At 39.6% G+C, this 27,001-nt stretch overlaps 1 protein-coding gene across 1 annotated transcript in view; it reads left to right on the top strand.

Moving 5' to 3' along the window:
• The window catches only part of LOC137285162 (uncharacterized), a 45,772-nt gene extending 19,811 nt beyond the window's left edge, over positions 1 to 25,961 (top strand). Inside the window, exons 2-5 of the mRNA XM_067817401.1 lie at positions 11,403 to 11,699; positions 13,275 to 13,395; positions 19,742 to 19,989; positions 20,927 to 25,961. Coding sequence (XP_067673502.1) covers positions 11,494 to 11,699; positions 13,275 to 13,395; positions 19,742 to 19,989; positions 20,927 to 21,050 — 699 coding nt within the window. The 5' untranslated portion in view covers positions 11,403 to 11,493 and the 3' untranslated portion in view covers positions 21,051 to 25,961. The remainder of the gene's footprint in view (positions 1 to 11,402; positions 11,700 to 13,274; positions 13,396 to 19,741; positions 19,990 to 20,926) is intronic.
• Positions 25,962 to 27,001: the final 1,040 nt, after the last annotated feature.

The following is a 27,001-nucleotide window of genomic DNA, read 5'->3' as shown; positions in this document are numbered from 1 at the left end:
TGGTATCCAAGGATACAACAGACAATGAAACGTGTTTTTTTCCGGGGCCGCACAAGCAGATGAATCTTGTGCGGTTTGATTACGGTGCGTATGGTTAACATGTGAACTAGAAACTGTAGCATTTGTTTGTGGACAAAATGGCCATTCCGGTAACCGTTCACTGGCGTGTCCCCTTGTACAAGCTCTGAGGTAAAAGAAACATAAGTTAGATATTGTACGTTGTGCCAGTTACAATACATGTATTCCATGACATGAAGCTGAACAGTTTGAGCAGTCCTGTCAGTCACTCTGTCCTTTTCTCGCTGTCTGCGAACCACGTCTTTCTTACACGTATCCCCATGCTGCCCCTGTGTAGTGAATCAGGGAATGTATCACAGGCGTGTTTCAGACTATGTGTGGAGCTATCGACTGTCGGCCTCCATGGACAACAGCGGAGCCATTTCCTGAAAACATTTGCGGTTGCATAAATTGTAATTTTGAATGAAATTTGATGAAGAATTTATTTAGAAATTATGCTTGTATCCGAAATTGTTAGGCTTTGAAATTTGCAGTTGCTTCAAATTGAATTTTAAAAGAAATTTGATGAAACATTAAATATGAAATTATGCATGTATCCTAAAAATTTATTTTAAATTTGCAATATTGCTCAGATAGCATGACATTTTGACACCTAAATGTATAATGAACATTCTTACCAACCCCTTCACTGAAACAGTTCAAATCAATGATTTTAGTCAAATCAATGAATAAAATTGGACAAAATATTATATGGGGTAAAATAAACTAAGCAATATTATAACATACTGCATATTAGCAGTTGAATAATAATTGATTGAGCAGAGCAACGAATGTCTCGTTGTCGTACATGACTTCCTCAGTAAAAAGTGAGACTTTGAATGCTCATTCTTGTGAATAACCTCCTTCATGAAGCCTCTCCTAAGTCCAAGATGAATTCCGTAATATGATTATTGTAATAATTTGGTAAATAGATGGGATTTTGTGTGTCGAAACACATGCAAACGCCTTTGGCGTATTTTCATTTTTTATTCCATCATTCCATTATGGACCGTTCCTGTTAAATTAGATCATGCCAACAAATCAAGTGAGATGGCATTAAAAGAATTTCAGCGAAATTGGATGAATGTGTAATTCTTCACGTTACAGGGATTACTCACAGGCCCATAGTCTTTTCACATCCGTATCGGCAAGCGCAGAAACATCTATCCTATTCTATCAGTGATCTGACAGTGCATACACAATAGCACGCATAAAGGTCATTTTCTCGGTGTGAGTTCTCTTTCTGCAGTCTACAGTGCGGGTAATTTGATGCATTGGGCTAGATATAACATTACACGTAGCTGCCATCTGGGTGTTAAGATCATTATGATATTCCCAGGTTAGAAAGATGCAATTTGGTGAAGTAAAATAATTACACGTGACTGTCAACACCATTACCATGGACGTGGACATCCATCGAAGTACTGCCAATAAGTCTTTGTTCGTTGATTACGTGAATGGATTTATAGCTCGCTTATAGCACATCTTTAGATGATTAACTTAGTTCGGTTACGTATTTGCTATGATATAATGTCGCCAACACATAGAACCATTAACGGTAACAAGAAATAGTTATCCCAGTATTATATGTTATTATCATTCAGTGACATTTTGGATTTACAGATATAAGTAGGTTGTTATAGGAGCGCATTCTCCAGATCTTAATGGTTTGTTTGATACTTCATTGATTTTTGTTACACCATTACTTGATGCAGTTATTCTGCAATGCAAATTTTATTTGCATGATCAGCATTTATATTCTTATATCAGCTGGAGGATTCTATATAATGTGTCCATATCACATCCAATATCCAACTAATTTGTATCAGACAGAAGGCTCGAACAAATTCATCCTCACAGATAACACTTTTTTACTCCGAATATATCAAAAATAAATATTGAAATTTGCCACTTAATAGATATAGCAACGATTAGACGGTTATCTTACGTTGCAAACTCTAATTATTTCATTGTCTTTTAGAGCGACATGTTATGTATGTTAACCTATCAGAGTGTGACTTTGTCTGTCAGACGTGTGTTAACATATATTAGCATTACACCGTCTGTTGGATATGTTAGTCTATTACAATATGGTGTAGAGAGTATATTATAGTAGACGTAGAATATTGTCAGTAGACGGTGTGCTAATCTACAATATAGTGTTTTCTGCAGGAAATGTGTTGACATATATAAGCATTACACCGTCAGTTAGATGTGTGTTAATTTAGTACAATATGGCGTAGGGTATATATTAATCAGTAAAAATATTACAGCAGAAATACAATATCGTCAGTAGGAAGTATGCTAACCTTCAGTATAATATTGTCTACAGGAAATGTGTCAAACATACTGCTAGACACATATTAGATGATCCTGCGCACTAAACGTATTTGTGACAAGAGAGGTGGTACAACGAATTGGGCGAGTACACTTGGCTGCTACAGGTAACTTGACGATTATGCACGTGCAATACATGCTAACCGTGACATGAAATCAACACCGCTACTGATTAACACCCGTCTCGCTACTGTGTAACACCTGTCTCGCTACTGTTTTACACCTGTCTCAATACTGTTAAAGAGATTTCGATATTTATCAGACAACCTGTCTCCCTCTTGTTTCAAGTGGATCGTTCTGTGGGGCGTTCTCAAGTATGCAAATTGGGGTCATTTGTCAGGTCGTGGATCATCTTATATGTGTTTACCAGTAATAGCATGACGTCCCCTGTTGAAGTACTGCATCCCTCAGTAGGAACAACTATCTTGTACAACATCAATCCCATTTTGGATAGAGGTGAATGTGTACCGATACCAAATCACTTGAGGATGAATGTTCATCTGGAGCAGCGTTACATCTGGTGATGGATGTGAGGTGTTCCTTTAGCAACACCATGTCTGCTGTCCTGTTTAGCAATAGCACATCGTCTGTTTGAACTACGTGTACGTCTGAACACTATTACATCGTTTGTTCGAAACTAGTTATCCTGTAACCCTAACAGAATATCAAATGACGTTAACTGAACTATGAAGCAACAGTGCATCCCAGTTGGAATCTATGCTAAGTCCTCCCAGTTCTCCGTGACTGGAACTACGCTGTTTCATCAATATTCCACACCCTGCTAAGCTGTTACAACAGAACACAAAACAGTGATACAACTTAACCATAGTGACAGTGTCATGAGGAACTAGAGTCCCTAACTCTGCTATTTCCAGGTACTCTGTATTCACATAAAATAGTAATCTATATTCAGTTTTATTCCCACACGCCACCTTATTGATATAATCCACAACAACATCAACAACATTTAATTTCTATCAGTAACGCTCATGTGTGAGAACAGATGGCACATTTGCCTTGGGAGAAGAAGGTCATGTGATCTGTACACTAAGGACGAACAATAGAGAGAAAAAAAACCGTTATTACACGGACGTAGAAAGCCGTAAAATGTGGACTGCAGTTTAGAGAATGGCTCCTGTCCGACACATACATGTACACGGCACTCCAATATTCACCTTAACATTCAACAGAGTTAATTAACGTTGGATGGGTATTTGTACACCATGAAGTTGTGTCAGCACAATATTGGAAGTAAACCCTCAGTGACGCTTGCCATTTACTACCTTGGTGAAAGCCACGGGCGTGGCTGTAGAGCTGACCTACATTCCCCACAGACGTAATAAACAATGATACAGTTTGTAAGATAAGTTCTATGTCACAACACCAAGCTGATCAATACCCAAATTTCAACTTGGAACCAGTGTCCAATATCCCTGTCTGCGAGGATGTCGCGAAATGATCTCTAGACACGGCAGCAGAGAAGATTTCAACTGCTTGATCCTCAGTGGAACGCGGAGTACTAATGACGCTCAAATTACCGCAGTCGAAATCAATCATTAATTTGTGTCAACTCCAGCGATGTGTTTTGATTATAGTGGTGGCAGTGGCGAGGGCGACGAGATACGTAGATCGATGGCCATATTGACATTTCCTTCGTCATGCGATGGTGCTATCTGTTGAGTACAATGCAGACACGTCCCTTGATATAAGGGCTGATGACTTCCTGTTGTACCACAGTGGGATGACCTGTGCCGTTGCCCAACAGGCAAGAAGCAATCTAAACGCTAACACTGTCTTAATCTCCGCACAGCGACGAGGGCTTGCTTTACTGACATTAAAGACCCTTAAATCTGACGCTGTCGTTTACTGCATTCTTGGAAACGGGGCTGCCATCTCAGTGTCATCCTGAGGGCCGTTTTTACCCCTAATGCGCCAAGAACCCCACTTTCACGTTGCGATCTCTCTTCTGCGATTGTCGTATTCAGCAGCGGAGCCACTCTCCTGAAACGAGCATCATTTCCTTGTGACGTATGTGCATCATCTTCATTTAGCGGCTAATACCGACGAGGTTCTGGAGTTTCTTTCTAGCAGTCTATACCGAGTAGCGGCCGTTTTATTGCAACTTTGTTTCTTTGTTAACATTTATCGAGTCTTGTATTGCAACTTTGTTTCTTTGTTAACATTTATCGAGTCTTGTATTGCAACTTTGTTTCTTTGTTAACATTTATCGAGTCTTGTATTGCAACTTTGTTTCTTTGTTAACATTTATCGAGTCTTGTATTGCAACTTTGTTTCTTTGTTAACATTTATCGAGTCTTGTATTGCAACTTTGTTTCCCTGTTGGGCAAGGTAGTCCAGTTAACATTTAGCGAGTTCCAGTCTAGTTTCACCTTAACATTCTGAATTATCATTTGGCACTCCCATGTCTGATATTGACTATCAAGATAAGTTCTTTGTCAGAAAGTTTAGTTTAAAATCTGATTTGACTTGTAACGCATAATAGTTGTTTTTACATAAATGATAGAATAGGTATTGCAAAAAGTGTCCATACCTCTATATTAAATATACCTAATGTAGTTTCATCGTTATTGAATTTGATAGGTATTTTCTATTTCATATCAGCTGTTTCCTCAAATGAACGCCAGACAAAAGGAAGATGTGCATGGTGGCACAAAAGGAAGATGTGCATAGTGGCCCATGTTTGACACCGGCTAAATGTGAAATAAAACAAGAATTAGTGTTTCGATGGTGCTGTATTTCATATATAATTTTCAAGGTATATAATTTCGGTTGTCCGATGGTTTAGTAGAGCAACAGGCATGGTGTAGTTTTGTAGTTCATGCATTTGCTCGTCACGCTCCGGACCCGAGTTGATTCCCCCTGAGTGTTTTGTGCTCGCTAGGATATTGCAGCAATATTGTTAAAAGCAGCATAATCCCTCTTTCACCCGCGAACAGTGTGCAATACCATTAGTGCCTGTCTGTGTGTCAGACGCCCTACCTTTACGTTCCCCGATTTCATCTCAATTCAAGCACCTGTCTACTTCAACACCTTTCAACCTCAGCACCTCTCTATTTCAGCACCTTCTTATCTCAGCACCTTTCTACCCCAGCACCTCTTTATTTTAGCAACCTCATATATCAGCATCTTTCTATTTCGGCACCTCTCCATTTCAACACCTTCTTGCATTAGCACCTCTCAAACTCATCACCTCAGTTTTGTATATATGTTTAGCATGCCAAGTTTCTTCTTTGAGAGGCCTTTTAGAAGTTGGGGAGTACAAGATTGACAATCTTTATGGTTAACAACTTTATTACGATAGTGCGACGTGTCGGTACAGATTCTTGCACCGTTGTCAAGCAGGACCGAAACGTCTGTACCGACACGTCTGTACCGAAACGTCACACTATCGTAATAACGAAGTTGTTATCCATAAAGTGTGCCAATCTTGCATGCCGAGTTTATTATCAATCAACAGCGATCAGAATAGAACACATTCTTCAGTTATCAATTTGGAATCGACAACTGTCTGTTTTCTGCTATCCTTTTGAAGCCTCTACTGCTTTTTCATGTTATTTTTTAATCTATAGAATCCCGCTATCCCTTCAACACGCCGTTCTGGGTTATGATAGGCAATAAACACAATACTGCTCTTTCTAGGTCATTATATGACATGCCGCCTTCTCTCTTTAAGATCAGCATCGAGACGACTTATCAATCAGTAATACTGAATCTTATCTATGTCGATAAGAATAAGGCATACACCGGTCTCCGCTTATTATGTCCATGAGGTACACTACATCATGGTCCGTCGTGCTAAGTAAGGATGAGATATATGGATGAAAGCCTTCTGTCTTTACAATGATGTTCATCCATATAGTTCATCATTACTACCTCAACTTATTAATGCTTCTCAAAGATCACTACTAGCACGTTACACACCAAACATCTTGGTCGTTGGAGATATTTCCATACTGGAAATTATTTCACCTGATCCGTCAAGGCATGTTCGGTTCAGGTTATTTGTTGGTTATTTAACGCCGAAGACAGCAATGTTCCAGCTATATGACGGCGGTCTATAAACAATGGACCAGACAATCCGGTTATTGATATCACGAGCACCGCTTACCCAACTAGGATGCTATGAAATGTATGTCAACCATGTCAACGAGCCTGACCAACAGATCTCATAAGTCGGCGTTCTATAAATAACAGCCCAGACAATCCGGTGGTTGATATCATGAGCATCGATTACCCAATTGGGATGCTATGGCATGTATGTCAACCTTGTCAGTCAGCCTGACCCATCGATCTCTTAAGTAGCGTTTTACAACAAACATGGATAGCTAAAGAAATTCCTTAAACGTATTTCAATTCGTGTAGTTATCATATTATATTGTTTCAGCTGTTGTACACATCTGAATATCTTCAAACATGTCCATCATTGCATGAATAAAACTTAACGATTCCTATGTTCATCCTATGTATATTCTCAAACACAAGACCTCTCATGTATATATTCTCAAACACAAGACCTCTCATGTATATATTTTCAAACACAAGACCTCTCATGTATATATTCTCAAACACAACACCTCTCATGTATATATTCTCAAACACAAGACCTCTAATGTATATATTCTCAAACACAAGACCTCTCATGTATATATTCTCAAACACAGGACCTCTCATGTATATATTCTCAAACACAAGACCTCTCATGTATATATTCTCAAACACAAGACCTCTCATGTATATATTCTCAAACACAAGACCTCTCATGTACATATTCTCAAACACAAGCCCTCACATGTATATATTCTCAAACACAAGACCTCTCATGTATATATTCTCAAACACAAGACCTCTCATGTATATATTCTCAAACACAAGACCTGTCATGTATATATTCTCAAACACAGGACCTCTCATGTATATATTCTCAAACACAAGACCTGTCATGTATATATTCTCAAACACAGGACCTCTCATGTATATATTCTCAAACACAAGACCTCTCATGTATATATTCTCAAACACAAGACCCCTCATGTATATATTCTCAAACACAAGACCTCTCATGTATATATTCTCAAACACAAGACCTCTCATGTATATATTCTCAAACACAAGACCTCTCATGTATATATTCTCAAACACAACACCTCTCGTGTATATATTCTCAAACACAGGACCTCTCATGTATATATTCTCAAACACAAGACCTCTCATGTATATATTCTCAAACACAAGACCTCTAATGTATATATTCTCAAACACAAGACCTCTCATGTATATATTCTCAAACACAACACCTCTCATGTATATATTTTCAAACACAAGACCTCTCATGTATATATTCTCAAACACAAGACCTCTCATGTATATATTCTCAAACACAAGACCTCTCGTGTATATATTCTCAAACACAAGACCTCTCATGTATATATTCTCAAACACAGGACCTCTCATGTATATATTCTCAAACACAAGACCTCTCATGTATATATTCTCAAACACAAGACCTCTCAGGTACATATTCTCAAACACAAGACCTCTCATGTATATATCCTCAAACACAAGACCTCTCGTTGATATATTCTCAAACGCAAGACCTCTCGTGTATATATTCTCAAACACAAGACCTCTCGTGTATATATTCTCAAACGCAAGACCTCTCATGTATATATTCTCAAACACAAGACCTCTCATGTATATATTCTCAAACCCAAGTCCTCTCGTGTATATATTCTCAAACGCAAGACCTCTCGTGTATATATTCTCAAACACAAGACCTCTCGTGTATATATTCTCAAACACAAGACCTCTCATGTATATATTCTTTGTGTCTCATGTAAATATATTTGTTGTAAATATTGGGAGAGGGCGTCATTAAAGTTATTGAGATAACTTGTTCCCAATCTTTACTTCAATGAATAAATAGGTTTATATCAAAACAATTATACCAAATAAAAGATAATGCGAATACGAAAGCTCGCATTAGACAAGAACAGGAACATTAGCTTTCCAATAAATTAAGTCTAGTAACGGGTTTTGTAAACTAGCCACTGGTAGCGGCGTAATGTTAAATCATCATTTGGAGCAGGAGAACCGCTGGTCTTCGTTCTTTTAGAGGTGTTTTGTATTTGTCTATGCCATTGCTTCAGTGTTTTGTCTTCAACAAGAATGACTTAAACAATCAGATAAGAGGAGAGTTGGGTGCTGACTGCGTCCATATTTTTTCTGTCAAAATTTGATGTCTTAGTTGGAATCGTGAAGACTATGGCATTTGTTCCCAGTGACATTTATGAAAACAATTTAGTCGTTTAAATAGAACTGACATTGTTGCTCCATCTCCCTGTGCTGAATATTGCACACCAATTTGAATTTGAAAAGAGACGACTCTGTCGGAAGATGACTTAACAATGCAACAATGTAGCAGCTTCCGATTGCAATTCCAATATAAAAAGGTCAAATAACGTATCATTTAAGCAGTCCTATGTGTATGTTGCCGACGAAACTAACAGACTTATGGTATAACAACGTCTGGCATTGGTTTACAAGTTCTTTATCGTTTCTTGGCGTCATCAGGTGAATGTAGGGACAAGAAGTAACCTAGAAACGCCATGCTGTAAATAACAAAGAAGTTGTAAATCCACACCACACATTGTTATGTTATCTTCCAAGTTCTAAATGCCCATCAAACATCTGATCCTATTCATGGCAGGTCTCCCACACTCTCTGTGGATGTTGGGTGTTTGTTCCACCTGTTCCGTCAATCTGATCCTTAAGGGTGTTTACCAGTGGGCTAATAGATATAGCGTCAGCACAGAGTGAAAAGTCGGCGGTTCGATCCCTGGTGATCCCAAAATACAATAGAAGATGAATCTTGTTGTTACCGTGCCTGGCTTTCGACATTGACACAAGTGCCAGAGTCTGTAAAATTTGTCTGGATAGGTTAGGCACGGTAAACTGCGGCAGAGTGTCCGAGTATCCAACCAGGATAAGACAATAAAAGCAACCGCACATCATTTCACCTTACATTAATTAGCACGTGTGATTTACTTTGATGTTGATAGTAATGTCTTTTTGTATTTTGAACGGTCAAAATCACTCTTTTACAAAATACCTTGTTGATTGTGATACTGTGAACAACTATCCATCGTGAGAGTGGGAGAGAGGGGCTGCTCCTATTATTTGATGACGGTTTGTCCATACTGTTAGTCTAGTATCATGATTATTTGTTCTGCAGTGCTGTTGTTATGGTGCTATTTGCTATGATTACACGATGCCATTTAGAAAGTGGTCAAATGCAACATATGTCATATTGGGGTTTCACTTTCTTAGTAAAGTACAAATTCTAGTACTTTTTTTCGGTTGGAAGTCGCGGTGGCTCAGCGGGCTAGGCGGCTGACTTTGTGTGCTGGCGATTAGGTGCCTGACTCTGAGGGTGCGGGTTCGAATCCCGGATGGGACTCAACCGAAAAAAAGTACTAGAATTTGTACTTTACTAAGAAAGTGAAACCCCAATATGACATATGTTGAGCTATTTGCTGTCACGGTAATTGCACATTGCACATGATGTGATCTTGTCATAATATGAGGACATCTTGATTCTGTGGCACTGGCGACGACAGTTCATGCTGAGGGGTAATTTCATGATGCACTCTCTTATAAGTTACTTACGAAGCTCCTATTCTGCTTATAATTGTATCGATAAGTATACACACATGAATGTTTGTGATATCTGACTTTCTCGAGCGTGTGTACTTTCACATTTACTGGACGGACGAGCAACAATTTGTTCTTGAGAGTGCCGTGCTTGGAGGCTAATATTGCCAACACAGCAACAATAACACATATTATGTAACATCAACTGCAATCACTGGAAAGGATTCGTCGCTTGTACTGACGTCATGGGTGCTATCAGTATGATGTCGCGAGTCATTTATCTGGGATATTGCTGAGTGCGGCGCTAAACAGCAATCAAACAAAACAAACAGGATAATGTGGACATAGGCGGTGGTGTTTAGCTCAACTTGGCTGCAGGCATTGTGAAATAGCTAATGCGTGTGTGGTTTGTGAACCATGTGCACACTAGATTATTCAAGCACAATTACAATTGTACCACGCCGGCTTGAAAAATCCAGTTGTAGATTGCCTGCACTGGATAACCGTTGACGAATATGCTTGGTTAGATTTACAATGGATACTTGAGACTTGTGTTAACTTGTTCACATATGGCATAACAACGTTTCTGTCAACTTTCATCAAGACGATATTACCAAGGTGCCAATGGATATAGACTCCTCCATGCATGTCCTGTAATACTTCTACCTGTTTGTGTACATATAGACCCCTGGACACGAGCAAGGGAACAAATGCTGGTACAGATATTCCTTTATTCTTTCTCCTTTTCCAGTTTTCTTCACAAGGTATGCAGTGAAATTCTGGAAACTCACACAGGAATGTTTGTACTGTTTCTTGTACTCTCTTATTCGTTTCCTTTAGTATATCCACCACTATATCTAGTTGTGTTGAATGTGTTCCATTTTTGTCGAAGGTGAACACATTTCCTTCCGTACATTCCGCTGCCAATGGGTATCAGACAAATTCTGGCAGATGTGAGGGAGGTAGCTCTGCGCAACAAATGACTGACAAATACTCAGCCAAACGGATCTCCATCAGTTGCATAAAGCGTTTAATAATTTGCCCATTACAAACGAAGTCCCTTTTGCAAATTCATAATTAGCACGAATTAATTTTTTCACAGATACGTTTCGTTCTGATTTTATCGTGATACTCGTTCTTCAGGGTTGCGTCCCTTTGCGTGTACCAGAAATCTGTGACCGTGTGTTCGAATCCCATCTCGTCCTTTGCCTGCCTCACCTAATAGCACCATTTCGGGCTTTCTTCCTGAAGAAATAACTACAGTACCGTTAAAGCAGCGGTAAACCCACTCACCTATCAGTCGTTATTACGTATATGTGTATGTCTGTTTGTTCCAGGTCAACATGTGAGGCCAAGTGTCGGGATTCAAGTGACACCAATTGGATACTCTCAGTCTTTCATAACTTGTGATTACGTCATTGTGTCGTCATGAGACCTGCGTTGCACGCCAATATGCTGCGGCACCGCAGTCAGCGGGCCCGGCGACTCTACAACAGACCCCATACTTTCTCACTCAGTCGCTTGTTAATGATAATACTTGTTGGATCCATCCTCTTTATTCCGGGGCTTACTTTGACGATTCTCGGATTACAGCAGGCAAAAGATACGGACTCGATGTCTCCCGGCAAAGGGATGTAAGTACAATACTTTAGATTAGAAAATGCCATTTTGAAAGTGGTCAAATTTAACTCATGTTATATTTGCTGTTACACTTTCTTAGTAACGTACAGATTCAAGTAGTTTATTGGGTTGAGTCCCTTTCCGGATTCACATCCACACCCTCAGAGTCAGGCACCTAATCGCCAGCGGAAGTCGCGTCGGCCAAACGGGTTAGGCCTGACTGGTGTGCTGGTGATTAGATGCCTGACGTGGGTATTGGTTTGAATCCCGGATGGGACTCAACCCACCCAAAGTACTAGAATCTGTACTAATCAATGTAACCGTAAATATAACGTACATTAACCCTGTTGGTGTATTTAGTTTAAAGGTACAGAGGAAGAACACAGTCAAATATATAATATTATTAATATATCGCTGGCATAATATATCGTTCGATAGTTCGACATTTAATGTATAGGAAAATTCCACGTACACATATTTCACATGTACAAAAATACCACGGACAATATGATCTTTTGTTTTACTATTTCAGGAAAATGTCGTCCACCAGATTTAGTTAGTAGGAATGCCCACGTCTAATAGCCTTTGAGTGTAGTCAGACAGCCATTACACGATTTATTCTGAAAACATCTGTGTCAAGCAAAACTGAAATCATAAATGTATGAAAATTACTCTGTAAATCCGTCACACGGACTAAAGTGCAGTTTGAGTGCTAAATACATTTGTAAGTATTCAGGGCTAAAATTGTGAGGAAACTGAAACTGGGTACACAGTTACTGGTGAGCCGAACATTTTGTGAACGGCGTTGTCTGCAGGCAGGTTACGATGGCTTTATTGTACTTGAATATCCGATCCCAATGTTATGGCGTACAGTATGAGAAAAAGAATATTGTGACAACTTTTCCTTTTATGTGACCAACGTTTGGCCGTTGATTAATAACGTTCTAACCCATTACTTCACAACTGGTAATTCCGCCATGCTGATTGCTGTAGAACAACATTTATATCAGTAGTCTCGTAAACATATTTTGTGTAACACAGACCTAATTATGTAAGCAATGGTGCTCCAAAATAGTGAACATGGTGTAATATTAGGAAAGAGTTCGATCTGAAGTTTAGACATTAAACAAAACATTACTTTCTGGATAAATATTTATTGATATATAATTTTCTCTTCTTATGAATATACCCTTGAAGATCGGGTTAGAATTGATCTTCAGTAACCCATGCTTGTCACAAGAGGTGGATGGTCAGACTCACTGACTTGGCCGATAGATGTCACCGTATTCCAGATTAGGTCATCCATGCTCATGTTGTTGATCACTGGATTGCCTGGTCCAGACTCGATTGTTTACAGTCCCACGCCATATAGCTGGGATATCGCTAACTCCGGCGTAAAACTTAGCTCATTCACTCATGTTGTGAACAATGTTCCAACACGGAGATGTTTCTGTGAGATAACTTCCGAATGAGAACAAGGCGTTTGGTACGTTTTTAATATTTTGCTTAACATAGCTAATGTGCCATCTACTGTGCTACAGATCCGCCGTTAAACAATAATTCTGATTGTAACTATGTGCTGTTTCCAGTATGTACAAAGCGGTAGGCCCTATAATGTGCACTCTCGGAGTGGGGATGCTATTTGGAGCTGTGGTTTACTATTGTTGCTATGGAATGGGAGATCAGATCCGGAGAGATGTCAACCAACAGGTAAGTCACAGAAAAAAACTTTTATTTACCTGTAATTACCGGTAGAAATGTCCAGAAGCTAACAAGCAAGGGAAATATATCTTTCAGTTTAAACAAAACATATCTTCTGTGAAACAGACCGGTACAAGTTTTTAAACCTTTTTTGAAATCATGTCACTGGTTATTCCACATATGCATGTCTCACTACATGTTTCGTCTGCTTCGATAGCATTGTCTCCCTTTGTAATGCTTCGGGTCTTCTGTGCTCTAGTATCTACGAGACAATTTTCTACTATTAATCACAAAATTTAATATGTTCCCAAATTTTTAGGTTGTCCGATTTTTTGTTGATGTTAATAGACGCATGAAGTTTATGAATCAGTTTGGGGTCAAACCGTACATTACCTTTCATTCTCCTGATGAAAGAGTAAGAAAATACTCCAAACACGGTGTGTTCCTCAGATTACAGAATTCCCAAATTTCTTCCTTTGATGTTTATCATTTTCGAATGCCGTTCGCTCGAAAACCTTGGGTACAAGTTGTCAAGATAAGAACATCCGCTTCGTAATATCCACAACAATCAAAGACAATATGCTCTAAAGGAACAAAGGAAGAAATAGAGGTTTTGAGAGGCTGAACACAGAGGAATGAATCACCCCCACCCCCCTTAGCCCCGGTTCTCCTACTTTTTCTGCCGTCTACCTGTACTCACTCCCATCCCCTCTCTTCCAATCTCCTCTTCTGCTACGGTCAGGTGGAACACATGCTGAGGGGTTGTGTTCTTGTGTGAACATTTGTGAAGTATATACACTATGTAAAAAGTCGGCTCCTGGGAAAGCGAGCCAGACCTTCCACTTGATATGGATTATATACACCTGTATGCACAGATGTTCGCTGAGATTAGAAATATAAGTCCATACGGTAATTATACACCTGAAAGGTACTTCAAGAATAAGGCCAAATACGCAGTAACTATTGTAATTATCAGGAGATATTTTATGGGTACCTGTATATACATTTACATGTACCTATGAGGGTGGTCATTTTCACGTGACTTTCACGTGAAAGGGGGTTTGAAAAACATTGTGTACTATCATATGTTTCCTCATAAATCATTGATTGCCTTTGACTATCGTTTCATGTTACCAGTTGATATTATTGTGTTTGAAGGCGTTATGACGTGCAGTTTATAATGAAGCAACGGAAACCTTGGCTTCAAGACAATGACTAATGGAAATGACTAAATATGGTTAAATAGTGGAGCTGTGTGAGAGGCGGATGCTACTGATTGGCGGATGATGCATGATTTCCTTTTTGACAGACGCTTTACGTCACCAGTGAGTTTCCATTCATACAACTGTCATCACCATATTGTCCTTCACTCTCAGTAGAACCATAATAGGAAACGAGCCCTTGTGTTCCCTTGGTTCAAAGACCGTCGTTTAGCGAACAACTGGTGTCATCACTGACTTTTAGTGATGCCCTCGTATAAACATACCGCTGAGCCCTGTGAAATCTTTTCTAGCGAAGTTTGGACACGGCTTATACCCCACGGATAGCTTAAATTCGGCGAGGTTGACTAAAATGTACGGGCAAATATATTAATCGGGATCGTTTCACTATATTGTCGGTGTTAATTTCGGTATTACAGACATTTTCTTCAAAGATGCATTCGACGTTTATTTGTTTGCACACCCAATTTAGATGCGCCTTTACGTGTTAGAGAAAGGACAAAATGTTTCCAAGCACCTAAATATAATTATCAAGCTATTCCAGAAGAGACTTTAACTAAAAGCACCATGTAAAATGGAACGCTTACAGAATATGCATTATTTATTAAACTTGAATTATGTGATAATAACTGAAATTATGTATTTATGTTTTTTAATAGGTTCCGGAATTGGTGTGAAAGATTATAAGTTACAATTTCATGGCATTTTATAGTTTTGATGTAATTTGATTCTCACTCCACTTTGTTTTTCTCTCACTCTGTCTCTCTCTGTGTACCTCTCACATTCTCACATTCTCTGTGTTTCTCTTTCCCTGTCTGTTTTTCTTTGTGCCTCTCAAACTCTCTCTTTCTCTGTCTCCCAGCTCCCCGCCTCTGTGCATAAATGCATAATGTCGTGAAATGGCACAAGGGGCAGTTTAGGGAAAATGTTTTACAAGACCGCTGTTTACTATCAAATACTGATTCTAACCCTAAACGTTTGCACTATTCTGAATGTATTGACTTTTAAGCTTGCTAAATCCTTCACCTGATACGATACATGTTGATGTGGTTTCAATTTCGGTGTTGCCCTTTTATAGCTATCATATCAGTACCTTGATAACTGGAAAGGCTCCGAGGATTGAAAATTTTTCAAGAGTCATCCAGGCAAATATGTGAATATGTATTACAGTGATAAGGGAATCGTTAAGAACAAGGGAACTCTGAAAAGGTAATGTGACGAGAAGCAAGATGTCAGCAAATTAAAGACTTCCAGAAAAGCCGGCATTTGAGATATGCGGTTATTCAACAGCTAGTTGTTTCATTAGGTTGTCCGATATTCTAAGTCTAAATCCACGGTTAAGTGCGCTATTCCACGGTCATGAGGTTACCGTTGGGATGGAAGACCTCAGCTATTTGCCGTCGGTTTTCCCTACAACACGAATGCGCAATTACCAGAAAATGAGGTCTGTTGGAAGGTTCCTGGTGCTGTTGTTGCCAGCTATACCTAGCATCCTATAGCGCAGAAGACGTGATGTGCCCCGTGTTTAGTAATATAGACAACCTTAGCACTGAAGTAATCACCAGTGGGCTTTGACTTCTATGGCGGCCAGATGAATGGATATGCGGCCTCATCGTTGATCAATATGGTGGAATCTTGTTAATGGTTGGCTGGATAGAATTCGTTCTGTGTGATTAGTGGGGGAATACTCCAGAGGCGGGTAGATGGATAAATTCTTACTTAATTGCACGTTCGAGAGTATTATCATAAAGGTGGGATGAATATTTTCACCATGGCCTGATCTTCCATTATCTCTTTATTTAAATGGTGTTTGAAGAGCACTTGAACGTACACAATACAACTGCTTATTTTGACTTAAAAGTTATATTCCTTAAACTCAAGAAGTATTCGTTTCTAACCTGTACCGTTCCACCTTGATGCATAGCGGGATGAGTTTAACCATTGTAATATGGCCATCACAACAAGGCTTCTTTTAAAGGTTTCTTTAAATGTTTTATTTTTACCTTTTCGAAAAATCTTCTACACACAAATAAATGAAAATACGATAAAAGACAAGGGGAGAGAAGGGTTAACAGGTTTTGTCACACGACAAAGGTGTATTATCTTTCTTCGCTGGCGCAAACACTACACACCAGCTTGTATATTCTATCACCTTGAGCAATTATTTTCATGTACAGCAATCTGCCGTTTCTTGGATTAATAGCAGGTCAGATTTGGAAACAAATACAGTAAAGAGAGTTTTCTGTTCTCTGCACTCGTTAAACGGATCAAAGAAAAATATAGTACGATTGTTAAAGCCAAAAAATATTAGCTATGTGAATATGAGAGACCACTATGGAACAAGTCGTTATAGTCATCACAACAATCCAGTTCCCTATAATGTAAACATAACTCCCCATCCCCGGAGGCTGACTGCATGAACGTCGCCTGTGCAATACAATGACGCTGTTAGATCATGGTCATATTTTGTGAGGGGTGGTGGGGTAGCCAAGTGGTTAAAGCGTCCGCACGTCACGGCGAAGACCGGGGTTCGATTCCACACAAGGGGATAACGTGTGAGGCCCATATCTAGTGTTTCACGTTATGATATTGCTGGAACATTTCTAAAAGCAGAGTTAAACTATATTAACTCTATTACTCATATGTCATGACCTCACGATCATGTAAAATCTGCAAAAGTGCATAAGCTGCACTTACATTTCAATTAGGTCGACAATAATGAGGATCTATTATGTTATTATGAAGTATCCACAAGCACTGTTTTTTTTTGTCAGCACCGCAATTATATGACGCTCTGGTCTATATCAAGGTATCGTGCCCATGCAACTCAACACTTGTTTTCATTCAAATAGGTCAATTTCTGGGTCATTCAGACACACGTTTCGAAACATCCTCAGTAATTAAACGATGTTTTCCAAGAAGAAAGTCCTAATAAAGATTGATAACACTGACATGTTCAAGAGACATCTATCTCTAGCCAAATCCCTGAATAGTAATAGTATCGAGCATCCTGACGGTTCATGAACAGCATTGATTGTGTTTATTGATGCCTAATGGCGGGACTGTAATGAACAGGATTTACATCAGTATGCCATTACTATTTCTTTGTACTTGAGGCTATGGCGATGCGAAGTCGTGAATTATTCTTGTCCCAAGTGAACGCCATGTAGTGTATGTCTGAGTAACCTGATAGTGCAATCTGATATGGTACTATATTGGACATAATGACATATCTTCTGCATGAATAATGGATGGTACCTGTAATTAACAATTCAGTGTGCAGATATCTCCAGAGCTATGTACATTGTCAAATAAATACCTAATGCGCTGACCGAGTTTGAAGAACCATTGAAACCTCGTACTGTTTGTGGCTCTTGGCATTACAATATTTTACTAATGGTATTTGACCAGAGCCGTCTTTGAATAGGGCATTTGACCATGGGGCAGTTACGTAAATCGTTGGTAAAGATGCTTCAGTTGTCGGGATTTATAGATACTTATGTTCGGAAACGAAACAACATCTTTAACTCAGAAGCAGCATAAGGTCTGGAAATCCCTGCTAGGGAAACAGCATGGGAAGACCAATGGAATCAATAATTTTGGCTTATTCTGATGGAAAACATTATCAGGCCTCGTCGATATTGGCAACCATGGAAGCACAGTGTCTCTTTTCCCGAGAGTACTTTTTCTGATCGATTTTTCGGGGTGGCTTTCCAGCTCCCGTGTCAGGCGCTGTCGGTGCCGGGTCCTCTAATGTTACTGACTGACTTTACCAGAGGAGGTTTTGTTCGTAATCCTTTCACATTTGGAAATCTATAGCCAGCAGCGAATAACTGTGAATCCAACGTTCGGGCTTGTGTATGTTCTTGATTAAAGGTCTGGGTGGTGCAGCACTCTGCAATTGAGGTGTGAGGCTAGATGAACAATTACACAGATGTATTAAAAGGTACGGTCAAATGTGGACAATTATTACATGGGACGCTAGAATCATACGTCCACGATAATACCATGTTTGCTGTTTTATGAAAGTTTGCGCACGTGGGAAGAAACAGCCTACAAAGTTTGATCTTATATAACCCTTGAGCTCTGTGTTTATCTGTTTGACCTACATGTCATTCGGTAATAACTTCGAGAGCTACACTTAACCAGTCCAGTATATTGATGTATTTTCCAGCTCATAACAAAATACACACAATATATTTGTCTATAAACTAGATTTGACCGCAATATTATGTAGCGGGTGCCATTAATGGAGCTTTGGCCTAGGGGTCATGGTGGATAGTGCATGTCATGTCAAGGAATGTTTTAGCATCAATAACAGTTACTGATTCCATGGTCCTTATTTCCGTCTTCCTGACCCAAGAAGGTATATTAGGAAAGGAACTCGAATCCAGGAAGACGGTGCATCTCATGCCTCAGCTATTAACCGTACAATAATCATTGTTCTGGTCGTCACTTGGATGAATGTTTCTAGGACTAAGCGCTGTTTTGACGTATCATCACTGTGTTGACTTCATATAAGACATTATGTAACATTAATGTAACGACTGTTTTTGTCGGGATTATTTCCTGTATAATTTTTACATTTGTGTTTTTTTATAAGAGTTTTTTGTTTTGTTTTTTTTCCGAAGGTTAAGAGGTAAGGACAGATATGTCTAAAGTGTAAATCGGCTCATCGTATTTAGGAAAGTGTGTGCAAGGTGTGATGACATTGCCTCCATACTTCGTTTTGTGGAACCATACCGCAAAAAGATTGCTTGCTTGCAAATTGAAATATTGCTAAATAACTTCAATATATTATCAGGAATATACGTAATTGTCTGGCAATGTAATTCTTTGTCAGTATGACCGGACAAGTCAATCATAAATTGACACGAACGTGACTCTGTTTTCGACTGTTGACATCTGGAAATACCCCATTGTCGAAAGTTCACCGAGTCTGACCACTTGACCCCTATGCCCACACAAAAGGCGGGGATGTCAAATGTTAATACTGCTATGATTAACTTTGGAAAAGTAAGTGGATTTTATGTGAAAAGTACAATGCTTCGTTATTTAGAGATGTATTACGATCAAAAGAATAATTCAGGATCTCATATAGTCAAGGGTTAATATGAGCTGTTTTTTGTTGACAGAGTTCTGTGATGTCATCCGAATCGAAAGGAAACCAAGGAACGCATGCTAGTATACGAAGTCACCATGAAAATGGTAGCCATCTCGGATCGCCTGATGGAGTCATTCGTCGCCCTAGTTACAAGGGAGAGCATCACTCTCCACATCAACATCACACATCGCACCACCACCAATACCACGCGAACATGGGCTCTGATGAAGAGGCAGTACCCCTTGCTCCATCGGAAAACTTCTCAACGATAGACAGTTCGTAAGTAACCCAGCTTTATTGATTACTGTCTGATTGTCAAATACATTGAGTCTGTGATATGAATTATTCATGAAACTATCCATAGTTGAAACACAAATATTACTCTGTTCATGAAGGGTACATCACAAGCTCCGTGATCTAAATCATGTTATGGCATTGGGGAATAATCTGAAGGGAGCTGTGTTTACTCCGTTTATGTGAGTGAGCAAGTTCAGTTTTACGACGCATTCGGTAATATTTAGATAATCGAGTCCAAGCCAGACAATCCACTTACCCACATCGTGATTATTGTTCTACGCAAATGGGAACCGATGATATGTGTCAACCAAATCACGGAGCCTGGCCACCCGATCCCATTAGTCGCCTCTTACGAGAAACACGGGTTACTAAAGACCACTTCTATTCCGGATCGTCACGGATAGTCGCTTATGTAGATATAGATATGGCACAGCGTGTAGCATAATTACAGAGGAAAGAAGTAACACAAGCTATTCTCTCGAAATATCTATCGATAGCCGCGGTCGCTAAGATGCCTTCCCATCCCAGTTCCGACATGCTGAGTTAAACCCTTGGGTACACCAGAAGCCTGGCATCGAATCGGTTCGCGACAATTCTGTTTTTAGATCACTCACGCTCAGATTTCTTCGAAGTAGTGAACATCCCAGACCTGCTTCACCTTCGGGTCTCCCACATTTAAAAGCAGACACGCCCTGATATTACTGGAATACTATTAAAACCTGTGTTAAACCAAACCCACATGCCCATTCTGAACACCACTAAGCTGTTTAGGGAGGATAGTGTATTGTAAATATAAGTGTAAGAGAATAACCAGCCTTCACAATGATCCCTCCAAGGTATGCCTTGGCTAGCTATGTGGCTTAAATCAATCTTCTAAACAACGGTTTTGAACAATGTCCCCTGTCGTTGCATGTTCCAGGTCGCCCTCCAAACCCACGGTGTCTATAACTGTTGAAGATGTGTCCGACTCGGCCATGCGTCACACAGATGAGACGGAATTGATGATCAACGGAGGTGTAAGGACTGATAGTGTTAAAGTCTGAAGTTTCCTAATGGTGATGGGAGATTACATAAATCCTGCTCAAACTATATTTTGTGGCCTTCTGATAGAAAGACTTTCCCAGGGCAGCAGGCTGAGCTAAACTAGACTGGTTGTGGAACTGAAGTCTAGAGCATTAAGATAAATGTTGTAGTTGATACCAAGAGGTATGGTCTCAGCATGTAGCGAGTTCTTTGTACGTCGGTAGTTGTAGCTGTGTCTATGGGCAATGCAGCGTACAGAAGGCGGAAGGCCCTGCGTCCCACAAGCCCTGCACGAGCCGGAGAAGCACCTCAAGGCTGGATACAAATATCACCAATATACGCTGCCACTTCGCAACGCACCAACTGGAGGACGATCTAGGATACCGAATTTGGTTGTAGATTACAATGGATAGCCTACACGTCATTTCTTCGCATTTTTCATTTGTGACAGTGTTTTGGCGTCTTTTAAACGTAGTTTAAACATCTGGGCACATGTTTATATGTCCACGCACCGGAGTCCCTGCTCACTGATTCTGCCTCCAATTTCAATGGCTTCCATATGGAATAATTCTGTGTTTCGTGTGTGTGTATATTTTACAAGTGGAAAACGACACTGCGATATTTCACTAAGGAGACAATGAGTCATATTTTTCATGGCGTCGAAACAGAAAAGCCTAATGTTGATATTCGATCAGGGAAACATCCATGGTCCTCTTGCATAAAATCACAAACCGTTGTGCAAGTCAGTTCGGCAAAATAAACTTTCAGTACAACAAATGTTACCTGAGCCTTTTAATGAACGTGCTGTCGCACTATAACATACATTTTGCACATGAAATATTTTTAAAATATGTCATTTGCAAGTTATTTAGAAGGAATTGTATGTAATGGTCAAAGGCGTGCAATATTGCATTATATATGTCTTTGCTTCTTGGTCTACGACAATCAGTGTCGATGTCGATGACGAAACTTGACTGGAACTTATGCTTCGATAGTACCAACTGCACAAAAACTGTTTTGTGTGATGATAGCCTGTACCCTGTTACCGCTGATGTTTAAACATGAGACAGTTGGAGCAGAAGAATACCAGGACAAACTGAGGAGAAAATATACTCACTGACAATACGTCTTACCACAGCTTGGAGATGTCTTACCAAGGCTGGACTGAGATGCATGAGTCCTGCACGCAGTCCAAGCAAGTGACTCTTGGAGACCATGTGATGTGTGATGGTAGTATATCACACATGTCTTCGTGTAAACAAACCCTTGAATTTCTCACATCGTTCCCCTCCACCCCTTCACATGTTTTCACCCAACGATACCTTGTCTAAATTCCTTACATACAAGCATCATCCTCATGTAACATGCACCTTTCTTCCTTACACACCCTCTGTCCAAACCATTCAGCGCACCATAACGTTAACATTGCTCTCAGCAGCTCTTCACCTTCCTCATCCGTCTGTATTCATCAGATGCTTCATCGTGCCCTGTTCACTTTACCAAACCAGCACTTCCCATTCCAATATGTATCAACGCTGTCTTCATCACCTGGCAAACCAGTATCCTCATCAATCACCGCCTCACCATTCTCAGCTGCATACAAACCATTCCCTTCCAAATCGTTTCATCAGTTCCATTCCTTCCGCTTCCAACTTGCCTACCTTATTTTCACACTCTCACCTCTACATCCTCCTCTTGAACTTGCCAACCCTACTCTCAGTTCGTTTACCCTTCGTCGCGCCGAAGCCCCGGGTTCGATTCCCCACACGGGTAAAATGTTTGAAGTCCACTTTTGGTGTCCCCCGTCGGGATACTGCTGGAATATTGCTAAAAGCGGCATTAAACCCTATTCACTCACTCACTCACTCGTTTCCCCTTACTAGTCCTGTCAGCACTCTCCTGCGTCATGCCTGTTATCCATGGACTGTCTACAGTCCATCCCGCCTTCTTTCCTTTCTTTCCATGTCAACCAATCCAGCGTCCATGTCAAACAATCCTACAATCTATGTTTCTTCATCCCTCTATACCCCCTCCCTCATTAGGTGTGTACTCCTCGACTGTCTACCCGTTCTATCAGATTCAACTCATACCTTCAACATACTTTCCGTTTAAACCAATTCTTGAACTTGATTTATTTGTTCTCTATTGGTCCCGTCCCGTCCCTCTCATGTCCATTTTCCTTTCTCACCTTTCCATACCTCTTCATTGATCCACCCTTTCTCACCTTACTCCTTCAACATACTTTCCTTTTACCTTTAACTTGTGTTTCTTTTCGTAAGTATTTTATGCCTTTCTTTCTTCACCCAAACCCTACAAACCTCCCACCCCACCCTGGAGGATCCATCCTTTCACAGTCCTCCATATCTGTCTCCCAATATACCAGATTCAAATCTTCATTTCACCCAGAGAAACCTTAGAGTCCTCCTTCTTTATGCCTCATAGTTTGTTATCCTATCATTGCAGAATACCTTGTTTGCTTCACAGAGTTAACCATGACGTCTTGAAATGACATATTTGATGTTTCTTACATTTTTTGCCGTAAAAGCATAAACATAACGTATGTATCCAGTACGGACGACTTTTAATTCATTCGAGAATGAAAGCACTATGTTTGATGAATGAGTTATATTTAGCTCTTATTTTGTGAGTCCCTGGTAAAAATTGCAATATTTCATGTAGTACTGTTTATCTACTTTTTCGCCTTACGTGAGGCACATATTTGACATGTATATTTACAACTTTATGTCGTTTAATCAAACTGATATTTTTACAGCACTTGGATAGCTGTCACCTTGCCATAAATCACAACTGTGCACATAGGTGCTCCTTCTTTTAACACGATATATTTGTAAGACACACCTTCAGTTCATGGACATAACTCATGCACGTTCACTAACTATGCTTGGAGATTCATGGTGCAAGGTTAAGGACTAAAGGACTGCTTTGAGATAAACATAATTGTCCTTCACATAACCTGGCTGGATCATGTGATATAAGTCCACCTCAAGTGTTAGCTTGAAGGTATCAGCGTTATGTTGAAAATTTTGATTTGATTTCTGAGTTGTATGAGTGAATAATTTTATTGTGATATTCACAAGCTGATGTTGTTCATGAACTTGAGGTATGTCACACAGCAAACGCCAATACACATCCCACATAAATGCTTAGTCAGGAGATATAATTTGCGATTATGAAAGTTCATGGAAAATGACTTTGTCTTTAAACGGAGTAATCGAAATGTTCTGTAGGAATGACAGTATTCAGCAGGAGTGACCAAATTCGACCAGCGGGAGTGTTTCCATTCATAGTTTTAACATTTGCCACAAACTCGACCAGCAGGAGTGATTCCATACATAGCTCTGAAATAGCTCAAAGATAATGTCGGATATTCAATTATGTCAGACATTCGTTCAACATGAGTATTGGCATTCATACCTCTGAGATAATTATGTCAGACATTCGTTTAGCATAAGGGGTGATAATCATAGCTTTGTGGTGTCAGACATTTGCTCATCACGAGATGTGGCATTCATAACTTTGAGATAAGTATGTCGGACAGTCTTTGTAGCATTAAGATTCGCTACGTAAGTCTTCGGCAGAAATGGTGGCATCTCATCTTCGAGGTATGACACGCACTCGTGACCTAAATGACAACGTCGAATATGTAATATGTAACACACTCAGTAGGACAGTAGGAGTAACCGTATTCATACAGTTCAATTGGTTACTGATAGAAAAAAACGTTCAGAGACACGAGCAGCAGTAGACCTGACTATGTCCCACTCGGAGAACCCCTTCTCTTGTTTTCTACGAATACCATCTATATATTCCTATGTTAAACATCCGCAGTCATGTGTGTATATATGCTAAAAGTCATGTTTTTCATAATATGTCAAATGAAGTTTTCTTTATGAGATGATGTACATTGTCATTGTCTTGATTGTGTTTTGAAACATGGACCTAAGGCAAAAGAATCTTTGAAACGTTTTCATGAAACTCATTATTTCATAGTTTTTATGTGTATGTTTACTAACAATATCCACAGTGAGACTTTGTTTATATATAATATCAGGTTAGTAATTGGGAACTGTTATATTCAGAAGAAAACACACATTTGAAATCCTTAGATCCAATCTAATTCTTTGCTACCAGAGGACAGTGGGTTGTAGTCTCGCAAATTTGCATCACAATATCAAGGTAATAAATGAAGAGCCTAAGGTATTAACAGAATCGCTTAATGGAGTGTGTTCATTTCCCTTTGTTATTTTCATTGTTCTAAAACACATTTACAGAAGTCGCAGTTATGAGTATTGACCCCATTTGACCCGGGTAATAGCTCCCCTATCCTGGAGGAGGATTGTGGGCGAACGCTGTAGGTCGTGTTTGATGAAGGCACCATTTGTTGAAAAACTTCACCACTTCACCGTCGTGACCAATTTTGCCAGAACGGTTTATTCAAACATTGGTTTATTACAAGCTTGCGCATCAGTGTGATAGATGGAGCAGTGCTGGCTAATATGTTTCAATTAATCTGTCTGTCATGTTTGTACTGAAATGTACATGTTATTAACGACATTGTTTTTTTAAAAAATAACATGCCATTGTTATGGAGAATTATTTTCACATGATCTTCACATGTAATTTGTTTGCAGTGGTATTCACCGTCTGGGTCGACAAGGTCGACTAGAAACGTTCGTTTTTCAACGACAATGTCTTTTTAACTGATATACTTCTACTGCATATGTATGATATTAACAAACCCGTACATCCGTATACTCGACAGAAAGGCCGTTGACAGTCTGTGACACCACCACGATATATATCTGTCAAGGTTTGCCTTCCACCTGTGTATTGGATATCAGAACCATTTTTTTGTACAGGGGTATCACTTGGTTTGATCCTTACGCTAAATAAAATACCTTTATTATGACTGCAGTGGTTATTTTAACTTGTACCTGTGGTTATAACCACTAAATATATTTATAGTCCAGCATGTTATGAAAACCACAAAAGGGGGTTATTCTCACGTGTAACGTTTTTGCTCGCTTCGTATTTGTTGTTAATCAGGAAGTCGCGCTATACGCTTCTGAAACACCAGGTGTCTTCACTGTATGTTAAGATGTTTTTGGGTACAGTATGAATTTTGTCCAGTTTGATTTAATTTCAAAATATTACCATAATTCTTTCAATCCGCACCGTTGAGATGATGCCTCAAACTATCAAACTGCCTTGGCGGACACGTATCAGTCACATAAATTCAAGACGTCGACAGCAGTGACACAGTGGTCTCGACATTTCCCTGACGGGACTTAATGAGTGTAGAAGGCAAAAGACTGATGAAGTAGTGTGAGCTTCACTGGAGGAAGCAGAAGCATGTCCGGTTGCCTTTGTCTGTCAGATCAGCAGGTTTCGTCCTCATATCAATCGCGAAAACCGTTGCTTAAATATTCATCGGAGCATTAGTTTGGCTAGGTCTACATGGAATAGGGCATTGACATTTGCGTCTCTCATCGTCTATTCTGGTTAACACCATTACTTTCCAAACGACGGCTAACGCCTCCAGTTCAGTCAGTTATGTATTTATCTTCGTCGCCTTGTTCAGGAAGACGGTACCATTCCCTTTACAAACACCTGGTGTCATCACTTGTTTCGGTGATTGAATCATATACAAAGGAATTTGTTCATAAGAAAAAAGAGTCTGGGGTTTGTGTTAACGTTAGAAATTGTGTTTTGTCTCAAACTGCCGTAAATGGAATTAGTGGGAAAACTGTTATATTGTTTTTAAACAAAGCGTTTGTAGATACATGTACAAGCATGTATGTGTGAATTATCTTGTCCCTGCGAAGCACAGATGCACCATAGAATGAATGTTCCGTAGAACAGAACAAAATCATTCAATACAAACATGTTATGACATAAGGCATAAAGTGACAGTACATAACATTACATTGAAAAATCACACGTAGTATTA

The sequence above is a fragment of the Haliotis asinina genome, chromosome 5 (genome assembly GCF_037392515.1).
Source record: "Haliotis asinina isolate JCU_RB_2024 chromosome 5, JCU_Hal_asi_v2, whole genome shotgun sequence".
In the NCBI taxonomy this organism is placed as follows: Eukaryota; Metazoa; Mollusca; class Gastropoda; order Lepetellida; family Haliotidae; genus Haliotis; species Haliotis asinina.
Note: the sequence above shows the minus strand (reverse complement) of the source record. Positions and strands in the feature narration are given on the sequence as shown.